At 38.6% G+C, this 13,319-nt stretch overlaps 1 protein-coding gene across 3 annotated transcripts in view; it reads right to left on the bottom strand.

Annotated features, from left to right (window-relative positions):
* Positions 1 to 13,319, bottom strand: part of ITPR2 (inositol 1,4,5-trisphosphate receptor type 2) — a 523,170-nt gene that overhangs the window by 159,657 nt on the left and 350,194 nt on the right. For all 3 annotated transcript variants that reach the window (XM_065887013.1, XM_065887016.1, XM_065887015.1), the window contains exons 38-40: positions 5,900 to 6,008; positions 4,758 to 4,945; positions 48 to 231 (exon numbers count right to left, since the gene is read on the bottom strand). In XM_065887013.1, coding sequence (XP_065743085.1) covers positions 48 to 231; positions 4,758 to 4,945; positions 5,900 to 6,008 — 481 coding nt within the window. The remainder of the gene's footprint in view (positions 1 to 47; positions 232 to 4,757; positions 4,946 to 5,899; positions 6,009 to 13,319) is intronic.

The following is a 13,319-nucleotide window of genomic DNA, read 5'->3' as shown; positions in this document are numbered from 1 at the left end:
CTCTTTTCTCTCACTCTATTCTCCCCAATACTCAACTATTTCTTTACCTCTCATGCGTGGGCCAGATGTCATTAATTCGTTGTCATCATCCCTTTTTCTGTTACCTAAGTCTATGGTATTAACTGTCACTGTTGATCTTATCTCTTTCTGAGCAGCCTTCATTCGGTCATAGAGAACTTTGAAGAATTTTTCTGACTTTTTTTGTTCATGCAACTGCTGGTAGAAGGAATACTGCAAGAAAACATATTTTAAGACATCTATACCCAAGGGGAGAAAATAATGTTTTTATGTTTGAAATAAACATAAGCATTATGGATAAAAGTCTATATTTAATGTGCTGCCCATGATTATTTCATAAACTGACAGCTTTGCTAGTCTCCTGTACTACTTACTGTGTCCTAATAATAGCTTGTATTTGCTTAGCACTTTCCACTAAAATCCAACATAATTTCATGTTATTGAATTCATCTTTACTGATTATTTGTTTTAAAATTTTACAAAGGTACTGTAAGAAGGGGTATGCAAAGAGCGCTTTGATTTTTATATTATTATGAAGTCATGTTTTGATTCAACACATATTTACTGAGGGCCTACTATGTGCCGGGTCCCGTGCTATGAAGGGATAGAACAAACAGGGGAAACAACTACAGTCTCTGCCCTTGTGACTTTGTAATCTAGCATGGAAAACAACCACTCATCTGATGGTAAATGTGAGTCTATAAAGAGTTATTTTTCTCTTTGTCTAAATTATAGTACATTTAATTTAGAATGTGTTACCATGGCAGCCTCACTCACAGGAACCCACTGATAAGTAGGCACTAAATTCTTCTGGTACTTTATTAGATACGTTGCTTTGCATGGGGTCTAGGGCAAGCCCACCATAAAATGTATAAAGTGAATTCTGCTTTAGAGTAAATAATGATGTAGAAAGGATTCAACACCCGAAGTATGATAAAACATATCTCACGGAGAGGTGGAAATACTGAAACTTGAGAATATCTGCCCTAATCATGGTCTGCTTAATGACTTCAGGAAGTAACCGAAGAGGTAGGAGATGGGAAAGGTGGTACACTCCAGAGAAGTCAGGATTCACACTGGGTGGGGAAATTGTAAGTTATTAAGACTAAAACCTTGGAATAGATGCAACACAAACAAGAGAAAGTAAAAAAAAATTAATAAAGATAATAATTCCAGGAACTGTGCTGATAAAAAAGAGTTATATAACCTTGATGAGAGACAACGGGAAGAAAACATCTGAAGAAATAATGACTTCCAGATCAACTAGAATTGACCATAATCCAATATATCTAAACAGTCAATTTTGGGGAGTTTGGCTCCTGCAGATATGCTTTCCTGAAAGAATGCCTGAAACCATGACTCACAGGTCCTGGAACTTAAGGTGAGACTCTAATGACATCAGGGCTTGAAATGGATGCCTGTCCTGCAATTTGTGATGTGGGCGATGCATATTCTCCAAATGTTTCATGAAGTCTTACAAGTTGGCTTCATACCTACAAGGGGGAAGCTCTAAGCAGAGGGCTAGCAGCAACTCAAGAAAGCAGGCCCAAAAGCCACAGTAACCATAGCAACCACAGTGAAACAGTCAAGCTGGTTCTGTTAATTCAAAGGATAAATTCAGCATTCAGAGACCTCTGTGGTCTCATAAATTAAGCTGATGCTTGAACCCTAATATTTTCAATATAATGGGGTTAGAAGGTAGAGAGGGATTCCTATATATTAATGAGGAAGTTATAGAACTTTGTGGTTCTATTAAAACAAAGTTTTATAATTTATGTTGTTCCTTGACACATATTATCTCATTGATTCTTTCAGTGCAACTGTGTGATGAACACGGTATTCTTATTTCCATTTTGTAGATCAATAAAATATGGTTTGGTGAATGTAAACAACTTGCCCAATATTATATAAGTAGTAAGTGGGTAGAGCTAGGATTTAAATCCAGATTCTCTGACTCTAAATCACTAAATTTATAAAATGACCCCTTAAGCTCAAAATATCAGATGATTTACACAGACTTTTAAAAACCAGGGCTCTATAAAGCTGAACAGTATGATTTTAATAAAGATAAACAGTATGCTTTTTATATGTGTATATAATCTCAACAGGTAGCATAACGATTTACCTCACAAAAGAGGTGGGCTTTGACTGGGGAAGCACCTCCATGAGCTTCAGAGTATAAGACGAAACTCTAAGGTGGAGCCACGGGTGATAGATAAACAGATCTATGTGACAGAGGAAGGACTTTCCCCCAAGAAGACTAGACTAGACTAGAGACTAGAAATGAGAGGACAGAGAAGAGAAATGAAGTGAGGAACCAGAGAGATGAAGTAAGACCAGGGTGTGACTCAGGGTGATCAGCCAGTGAAACTTCCTAGGAGTGAGGCGGTAGAAGGATATTTTCGAAAGGAGATGTTTGTAGTGGTTAACAGCACAGACTCTGGAGCCAGTCTGCATGGGTTCCAATCCTAGCTTGATCTCTAACTAGCTATGTGAGTTTAGGTATATCTCAGATTCTTCTTTGTTAAGATGAGATAGGACACAAGTTCCTGCACAGGTTGTTTGTGAGGATTAACCAAGTTATTACACAGAAAGCACCAAGAATAGCACTTGGTGGAGGTATTATTTTCATTGTTGCTATTCTTAGCGTGCAATTTGAAATTGTAATCTAACCACCTCCTCTATCCTCCCCCTCAACCATTCTCTAATAAAGTATATTAAACATATAAATTGATCTATGTAGCTAGGAGGATAGAAATTGAGGAAGAGGATCAGATTCCTACCTCAGTACTACAGAAGCTGCCAAGTGCCAAGACAGCCCATGAACTAAGAAGAAAGCAAGACATTAGTGGCCAGCGAGACTATGAGAATGTAACCCCTCCTGGATTTTGGCAGAAGTCTTGGCGAGGGCAAGGATTCAAGTTGACCTCAACTAGACCTCTTAGGGCCGGGAGCACACAGTTGACATCTGGGTTACACAATGATGTAGATAAGTGAGAAACACGAATAGGGTAAGGCTGGTAAGTGAGACTGTCATAACCCATCTTAAAAGAAGGTTTTCTTATACAAAAATCATTGAATGCTATCCACATCAACAAATATTCGTTGAATGGCTATAAAGCACCATAGATATAAAGAACAAGACATGATCCCCTACTTTAAAGAAGATGACATTTAACTGGAGAGACAGGATGTCATATAAATAACAACCAAACAAAGCTGCACAGGCCAAGTGCCAAGTGAGCATCAAAGAAACAAATGCTGTGGGAGCTCAGATAAAGGACTGGTCCCAAAGGCCCCAACCAGACAGGGAAGACTTTGTGAATGAGGTAGAATTTGATTCGGACCACTCATTCATAGAGTCATTCACTCCTGAACATTTATTGAATCCCTAGGCTGGGCCAGCCATGGTGCCAGACACAAGGGATGCAAAGATGGAAAACATGTGGTCTCAACCTCTAAGGAATCATGGCCTGATGAACTCCTGCAGGATAGAGCAGAAGCATACAGTACCTAGTGGACAAATCTGCCCAGTGGGACATAGGATCAGAAAAGGCTTCCAAAAGAAGTTCATGGGTTGAGTCCTTGAAGAGGAGAAAGTGACATGAGAAACGGCACAACACATCTAAGGAACTACAAGAGCTAAGTATAGCAGGTGCACAAGAGAGAGGACGGGGGAGGGGAGAGATGGAACAAGAAAGGAAAGATGGAAAACTTGAAGAGATTAGATCACGAAGGATCTTATGGACTACGGTAGAGTTTGCCTTTACAGGGAAAGTGACTGATTTTAAGCAGGAGAATAACGTGTGTTTTGGAGAGATATCTTCAGAGGTAACATGATTTTTTTTTTTTTAGCGTTTAATTAGATGTGGCTTCTACTTGCCATGAAGAGGGAAAATGGATTCTGGATTTTCCGATTAGTTGTAAGCGTCGTTTCCTTCCTGACCAAGGCAAACCTAGAAATATCAGATCAGTGAGCAGCAGGGCTGGGAGGATGATGCCTGTTCCCTGGGAACACTTCCCAGCTCCAGGGATCACACAGTGAGCGAGCTCTGCCTTTAAGCGGGGGGAGTCCAGACACAACTTGGCAGGAATTTCAAAGTGAAACACATGCCTTCTAGAAGCAGTGGTCTGATCCTGCATGCAAGTGAGCACCCCTCCTGAGGTGGATGAGCAAGAATGAAGAAAGAAGACATGGTTCTTCTCTCCCCACACCAGTGAATGCAGGGAGAGGCAACAGGGTAACGAGCACTGAGAGATTTGGGGCAAAAGGGAAAGGTAGAGTTCTGAGCTTCTGAAAAAGTATCTGAGATGGGTGGGGAATGTTATGGGAACTTGTTTTAATGCCAAATACTGGGCGAGGAGTTTATATATATTACCTCATTTAATTAATGCACTTAATTCTTTTTCTTCTACATTTAATTCTTTGATGAGTCAAAATGTTGTCCTGATTTGCTGAAAGTAAGCCTAAAATTTCCCTAAGCAAACCAGAATTTCTGGTATCATGTTAGAAATGATGCTGCTAAGGAGGGCTCTGCTTCACCGAATAATTTGTGGAGCTCTGTAGTTACTACAGCAAATCAAATAAATATATAAGGAAAATGTGGTTGTTTTTGGGTGGGGGAACAGTCGTGAGAAGCTTAATGAAAAAACATTACTTTCCCTGGGTATCTATAACAAGTAAATAAGAAATACAGAATAACAGAATGTAACAAATGGTCATGATGGTAAGCAAGTACCTGAGTTTGTGTATTTCCTCCTTCAAGCAAGGCAATGCCAAATAAAATGCCTTCCGAAAAAATTCTGTCATTTTTGGTGCTCATTATAACATCGATGACAAGTTCAGATGCACCTTCTTTATCCAGTAGACACTGAATATCTGACATGGATATCCCCATCTTATCTGAATCTTGTCCAGAAAAGCTTCCTGTGATTAGGAAAAACAAATAAATAAACCTTTGTCAGAAGGCAAAATTAATTCAAATGTTCAAATCCATTGTTTTATGAACCCAAAATTGTGCAAAGGTTTTTGGGCCTCTCACTGTTGTGGCCTCTCCCGTTGTGGAGCACAGGCTCCGGACGCGCAGGCTCAGCGGCCATGGCTCACGGGCCTAGCCGCTCCACGGCACGTGGGATCTTCCTGGACCGGGGCACGAACCCGCGTCCCCTGCATTGGCAGGCGGACTCTCAACCACTGCGCCACCAGGGAAGCCCCTGTGCAAAGGTTTATAATAGTGCTTTTAAAATTTATTTTTCCAGTTTTATTGAGATATAACGTCGTATGTCAATGATACATAACATTGTGTACGTTTAAGGTGTACAACATAATGCTTTGATATATGATATATTGCAAAATGATCACAACAATAAGATTAATTAAATTCATCATCTCATAAAGTTAATTTATTTTCCTTGTGATGAAAACTTTTAGGATCTATTCTCTTGGCAACTTTCAAATATGCAGTACAGTATTGTTAGCTATAGTCATCATGTTGTATATTACATCTCCTGGATTTATTTATTTTAGAGCTGGAAGTTTGTTCCTTGTGACCCCTTTCCCTTGATTCCCCTACTCCCCACCCCCTGCCTCGGGCAAGCACAAATCTGATGCCTGTGTCTGGGAGTTTGGTGTTTTTAGATTACATATGTAAGCGACAGCAAAGATAGCCTGTCTTTGTCTGACTTAGTTCACTTTAGCATAACGCCCTTGAGGTCCATCCTAGTTGGCGCAAATGGCAGGATCTTCTTATTTTTGCTGTGGCTGACAATAGTGCTCTTTAAATGATTTTTATATTTGTGCTATGTTAAGTAAAATACTAGAGTAGCACTGCATGCAGACACGCTCTAAAAATCCGAAAATGAGGAAAAAATGATGTCTTGCCTCCTCCTTGTGCAGATTTGCAGTAGGCTCCAGAGAGGTGTCCGTTCATACAGACACCATAATTGCCTCTAAAGTACCGATTCAGGAGTATTTTTCTTAATGTAGTACCCTAATAAAAAGGATTAGAAAAGTGTAAGTTATTGTTTCTTTTTCTAGCAAAAGAAAAAATATCAATACATTAAAGTGCCACTTAAAATGCATTTTATCAATGATTTGAGACATGGAAAAAGTAACTTTATACTGCATAATATTTTCTGAGGCAAAAATTTGCAAATGTTTCCCAAGAAGATAACAATAGTTTTGCTTCTCCCAGAAATAAAGAATAAAATAAGGTATTTTCAATGGACTATACTAGGAAAATCACAAACACTATACGTTTTAAATTGTTTCAAAAGTGTTGGTAAGAATATTTATGGTGGCTAAAGAAAACACAGATTAATAAATACCCTAAGAATTGGAAAGAGAAAGCCTTAGTTAGAGGGGCTCAGTAAAAAGAGCTAGAAAAGTGCTGGGTATACAGCAGGTGCTCAAAAAATTAAGCTTGATCAGACAAAGAGAATTATATTTAAACTCCAAGTGCTCTATTCTGAAGACAGTGGGCAAAAGACAGTGTATCAAACATGTAATTCAAAAATTCCTAAATCTTCAATTTTGTATGGATTACAAGACATTTTTTAAATGATATATTTTGCAATATAGTTGCTTGCATGTACATAAGAAATATAGACAACTCTAAATCTTCCAGTTCACTGGTTATTATTTTAAGAGACGAGAGTAATTTTTAAAGTATTATTTAAAGGCTGTATGTTTAAACTATTTAAATTAACACCACAACTGCCAAGGTAAGGAAATTGTGGCCCAAGAGCTTATGTAATTGGTTACAGATTGTGCAGCTAGCAGGTGACAGAGTAAGACCTGAACTCAACTCTTGATGGCAAAACCCAGCCACTTCCCCGTGCTGCATTGCACGCTCCCTCCCCAGCATGCCCGCCTTTTATGCTGAGACAGGTGGCTTTCATTGCTCCTTCTCTCTCTCATGCTTTGGTTGTCCTTGTTTCTCCAGCCTTGTTTCACGTTTTGTCCTCAGCTCTTCTCCCCTCAGCTTCCTTCTCCCCATCAGCAACTTCATCTGACCCTTGCTTGCACAATCACCCGTGCAGGTCTCACTGCCAAGTGTGTTTCCTTCAGCTTTGACCTTGTTTTCCTGAGCCTCTCATCCTGTTTCCACTTACATTTCCTTATCTACATCCGGAGATTCTGGTGGCACCGCAAACTCAACTTTTCAGAAGGGAATATTCCTTCTCTCTTAAATCGGTTTTCCTCTCAAACTGAAGAAATTCAATTTATTTCAAGGAGATCACATCGTTCTGGTCTTTTAGGCTCCAAACTTAAGGGATCATCTATTAGCCACCACCCCCAACTTGACAATGATTTGTGAAATCCCGCCTACTCTACTCTTTCAACAGTTACTTCCAAAAGTGTCTTCACACATTATATTATAACCAAACTGAACTCTGTGATGATTCCTCGACCACAGTTTTCTAAGTCTTTCTCTTTGTTCACATCATATTCTCTGTCTGAAAAGCTCTTCTTCTTCTTGTTTATGGACATGTCCTATCTCCCCTCCATTCTACCAATGTTCGTTAGGTACCAAGTGTGTTTTAGGCACTATCTTAGGTGAATAAGATATAACCCTCTCCTCAAAGAATTTGCAATACCATCGGTTCCATAATAGAGATGTATACTAAGCCCTACGGAAGCGCTTAAGGGCAAACAGCTGATTCGGAAGAGGCTTTACATGGCAAACCTCCCCTGCTAACCCAGAAGATCATCCCAGCAAAGCTGTCTCGTGCACAGTGTGGAACAAATATGTATGTCCTAAATGTCACAGTGCCAAGAATCTCAACAGGTGCCCAGAGCCTTATAGCAACTTTCATTTATTGACACTTAAATTTTTTAGAACACAGACATTTATTATTGTCCCCTATTTCATGTTTTCTTCCTCTAAGACTTTTTCATGTGGGGTGTTGTGAGTAAAGGTGATGATCAGTCTTCGAAGAGATAGTGAGGTGTTAAGAGCTTATTCTACCAGTGAAGAGAACTCAACTCGCCCCTGTCAAACCAAAGTGGGGCACTTAGAGAAGACGTAAGAAATGAAAATTTCTTTTTTTCTTTTAAAAGAAAGGCCTTTAGAGTAAATTAACTTCATCTGGCCAAAGAAGCATCCTTCCAACAGGGGAGGAAAAACAAAATAAGACATTTCTTTGGAATCAAATGGGCTTTTACTGTGTATCTCATTACAGCAGAAGGAGATGCTACAAGAGACCTTTTTAGACCCATCAATTATAAGGCTGAGGTTGTATGTTGGGGAGAAAGACATGAGAACACATTGACTGAAGTACTTAATTTCTTTAAAGGGCACCTCAGCTTGCTGCACTAATCACGGTTCTCACCTCTACACATGAATGGATTGCTTCTCACTCTAACCTGGTAACATACAGTCGGCCCAGCTGTAATAAGTAAAACTGCCAAACGTGAAAACACAGGACTGTTTTTCTTGAAATGGTACAAGTCAGTGTCACTGTCTGGAAGAGAACCTGTTGTGAGTGGAACCCCAGGTCCATGTGAATGAGCTCCCTTTTTATTCTCTGTAAGAGCCTTTTAACCACATTAATCCAGAAACTCAACCAAGAGATAGAAAAGCAATAGTTTAAAGGATAAATATTATAGAAAGCTACGTTTTACCCTCTGTTTTAAAAAATGCTCTTTATACTACTAGAAGAATAAAGCTGTTCAAAACCAATCAGACAGTGGAAGTGTTCCATATCACATTAAAATGAGCACCGTACTTGGCATCATTGCTAAATTCTTTTCAGGCAGATGAAACCACAGGTGCTTATCAGATTCATAAACAACTAAATCAAATGAGCAACACTCTTCTTAGCTACTTCCGGCCTAGTTAGAAGCAAATATTTTCTAACTATATGACATTCAGAATGCCACCGAAAGGAGACGGGGGCTCCCCATATCTCTGTTCTCAACTCTGGAGCCACACTGCCAGCATTTCAATCCCCCCTATGCCACATACTAACTGGAATATCTTAAGTTACTTCACTACCCTGTGTCCAGTCCCATAATTGTCAAACTGAATGATCATGACACTTACTCTCAGAGGGCTTCAGTGATGATTAAATAGGGGAAAATATGTAAAGTACTTAGAACAGCACATAGTAAATGCTATATAAGTTGTGTATAATTGATGCTGTTGTTGCTAGTATTAATATTATTCAGATCACAGAACAGTTTACAGTTGACAAGGTGATTTTGTACATACTTTCTCACTTTATACCAAACCGTCCCACATACTAAGAAAATGGCAAAAATAATAAATGATAAACTACTTGAAAATCTTTAGTTATCCACTATTTTAATCAGTCCTTGGAATTATATACTTGTGAGCTAATGGACCCGGGGCTCACAATGGACCTTCCAACTTCAACTAGGTGGAAAAAATTCTACATTGGTTCAAACTCCATAGTTTTCAAAAAAGGCAAACTTTGGTGCTAAACATGAATGAAGAATACACAGAGATGGAGCAGGATTCTGTTCTGTTTGTCTTAATCGTCCTCATTTAAGATTGGAAAACTTTAGATATTGCCACATCACTAGTTTAGCAGAACTGATTCCTGTTGTCAAATACTGAGTTCTGCCTTGAGGCATGGGAGGCAAGTGTTACGTCCAAACGTGTCTTGGCCTTACAGCGGTGACAGCTCAGAGGCAAGTCATTTACACAAATTCCTTTAACTCAAATAAAAGTAATCGTAGAGCCATGGTCAGAAATTCTGGTGCCAGGGTTATAAATAATAGTCTCAGAGCTATAATTGCCATGGCAGAAATTTGGGAAAGAACTAAAAACGTATTTTGAAAAGAATTCTACAACAATTGAGAAGTTCAACTTCTGTACTCGTTCTTCAATTCCAAAATGAATTTCTGACTGGGCTTCCCAAGAAGGTGTCTTTGTTAGATTAGGCCAAGTAGCAAGGAATGTCCTTCCCAGTCTTTTCAATATCAGAGTCAATTCCAGGCCACAAGACACAGCTTTTAGCCAATGTCTTCATGTGAACACATCCCAGATGTACTAAATGTAATGTAGCCAACATAACTAACAACCACCTTCTGAAATTACAACAAAACATCTCCATAAAAAGAGAAGTCACACTGACAGTTTGTGAAAATCCTAGATGATGGGTTTTTCCTGGCCATTTCCTGTTGCATCAACTCCAATGGATCAAAAATTAAGAAGCTCAGGACTTCCCTGGTGGTGCAGTGGTTAAGAATCTGCCTGCCAATGCAGGGGACATGGGTTCGAGCCCTGGAATGGGAATATCCCACATGCCACGGAGCAACTAAGCCCATGTGCCATAACTACTGAGCCTGCTCTCTAGAGCCCGTGAGCCACAACTACTAAGCCCACGTGCCACAACTACTGAAGCCCACATGCCTAGAGCCTGTGTTCCGCAACAAGGAAAGCTACTGCTCGCCACAACTAGAGAAAGCCCGCACACAGCAACGAAGACCCAATGCAGCGAAAAATAAATAAACTAATTAATTAACAGAAAATTAAGAAGTCAGAAATGATTGCCTTTCATGGATAGAAAGGATAACAAAACTGTATTAGTCTTAGAAAGGACTAAAGGTTTTCTTTGATTTTCAAAGAAGCACAGTCCTGTTTGCCTTAACGGGAGTTAATAGCATTACGAGTGAAGAGTTCAAGGATGATGTTTGAGGTACTGATTCTACCTCTGTTCCTGTTCCCTTGGAAGTATCATACACTAAAGTAATATTTTTTCCACCGTGTGCAATATCATCAAGACATCATCAAAATGTGTCACCACAACCAGAATCTTAGAAAACTAAGTCCTCAACTAGAAATTCAAAAGGTAATGAACATTGCAAACTGAAGATACTTAATTTAGGGTTTTCCCTCCAAGACTAACAATTAGCTGCTAATCAGCTTGGATAAGATCTGTAAGGAGGTGATTGTATGTATCTGTAGTCTCCACACAATCTTATTTTAACATTAAACTTGGTATGAGTCTAACTGGCTTTCCCCTAACCTTTTCATTAATGATAGCCTGTCTGATTAGATATTTTTCCTCATTTGAATTCCCAGGGGTTAAAAAGGTGTGTATCTAATTTCAAATAAATTATTGCAACAGCTGTATCCTAGTGGAATTACATTAGATCCGTCATTATAATCAACTCCATCTTTAAGGAACTCCTTTGAGGAAATGTGGCCAATCTCCTATAATCCAACTGGCTAATGGTTTGTATTTCTTGGTCACTGACTCCAAGGAATGTAAGCCAATTCTTTCCCCTGATGATTTTCCCCACTTTCTTAAGATAAGAAACATAAACTTCAATAGGAGTAGTTATTATATACATTCACAAGATGCTCTTCATCAATCCAATGACACAATCATGATAATTTTGAAAAACATACAGATGTTTCAATAACTCTGAAAAGAATTCTGAAATTCTTTTTTTGTAAAGGAGGTTACAAAAAAAAAAGAATGTGGAAAAAATTTAAACCAATTATTCATACGCCACAATGGCAATCTACTGCCATCTCCTTTCTTCCCTTTTTCTAATTCAGTGTAAAGACATTATATTTCTACCATGTGTCAGGAACTAGGAAAGGGGGTGCAAAAAGCAAGCATATGCTAAAAGAATTTTCAAATATGTAGAGGACATATGGCACTGTTTTTCAACATAAATAATCCTCACTAGACCATTTGATTCCATTTGTGAAATTTAAACATTTACACAGTAAATGATGATATTTAAAACATTTGATGATGATACTGGAGATAAGAGTGACTTAAAGTCATCATTCTGGGTTTATCAAATATCCCAGCCTCTAGACAAACAAGGTTGCTGAGAAGGCTTTTCTTAGAGGATGAGTTTGTGCCCTCTAACTAGTGAGAAGTAAAGGGAACTATTTATCTTCTCTGGGGTTTAATAAAAGCCTCTCAGTATTGGGTTTCCAGGAAGCATATGGACTGACGTGAAACTCAACAAAATCATACACCTCACCCATTTTAATACAGGGTCTGCTTAAATTCAGAGGTTGAGAACTTATGCAACCCTTCACCCATAGTACTGGAGAATGGATCTTTCTGCTTGTAAATGGATCTTTCTGAGTAAGCAGTCTTCATCTCATCTCCAGAACATAAAGTCGAGAGAAGAGTAACTAATCAGACGATAAGCAGATAAGCCTTAGACACCATTTCCCTATTGAAGCAAAACTCCTTGACTCACACATCATAAACCACTACCTCATAAAATTACACTCAAATGGCAGTGCACACAACCACTAAAGTTAAGCCCATAATCCGCTGGTTCACGGTATAGAAACTACTTGTTACTGAGAAAAATGGAATCAATATGCTGCCAATGCAAGCATGCACACTCACACCAAAGGCCAGGAAAAATGGAATTTCAATGGTTTGAAAAACGGTTAATTTCAAAGCTTCTGCACAGGCTTTGTGTACCTGAAGGATGATATGGAGAGGTATAGAGCAAAAAAGATTCAGCTTATGGGAGGTCTCAGAGAACATAAGAGGACAAAGCAAGAAGGGGAGGAGATGGAAATAAATGAGAGAATTGACCTTGATCTGAATAATAATGTGAAGTACAATTGGAGAGTTTCCCTCCTGGACAACGGGAAGAGTGATATCTGTTTTAGATCCTCAAGTGCTGTGATTCCTCTTATATTTCCACAATCATTTGGTAAAGACTGATACATAGGTACAACTTTGCAAGATGGAGTAACAGTGGTAAGGAACAATATATAAAGTATTGAAATTCAACCTGTATCTCACACAATCCACAAAAATCAATTCCAGGTAGGTTCAAGATTTAAATGTGAAGGACAAAAGTGTAACACTTTCAGAGGTCTATGGAGGAGAGTATATTTATGATACAGGGGTAGGGGAGGGTTTTTTAAACAATAAATTAAAACTGCAAACTATAAAAGACTACAGTAAAATTGAGAGCTTCCATTAATTAAAACACATCATTAAAACCACAAACTGGGAAAAGATATTATATATGTGTGTGTGTGTGTATAGTGTTTAAGGAATTCCTGCACACTAGAAAAAAAGCATATATCATCCAAAAGAAAACGAGCAAAAGGCTCAAACAGGCACGTCATGGAAGAGAAAAGCCAAGTAGCCAATAAACATAAGAAAATAGATAATCAACCTCACAAGTAATTAGAGAAATGAAAACTTAAACTGCAGTAAGAGATTTCTCACCTACACAACTGGAAAAAATTTTAAATTCTTTCAACATCAAGCTTTTACAAAGATGTGAGCAAACAGAACACTGATAGCTGGGCAAATTGGTACAGCTACTT

The sequence above is a fragment of the Phocoena phocoena genome, chromosome 11 (assembly GCF_963924675.1).
Source record: "Phocoena phocoena chromosome 11, mPhoPho1.1, whole genome shotgun sequence".
Lineage (NCBI taxonomy): Eukaryota > Metazoa > Chordata > Mammalia > Artiodactyla > Phocoenidae > Phocoena > Phocoena phocoena.
Note: the sequence above shows the minus strand (reverse complement) of the source record. Positions and strands in the feature narration are given on the sequence as shown.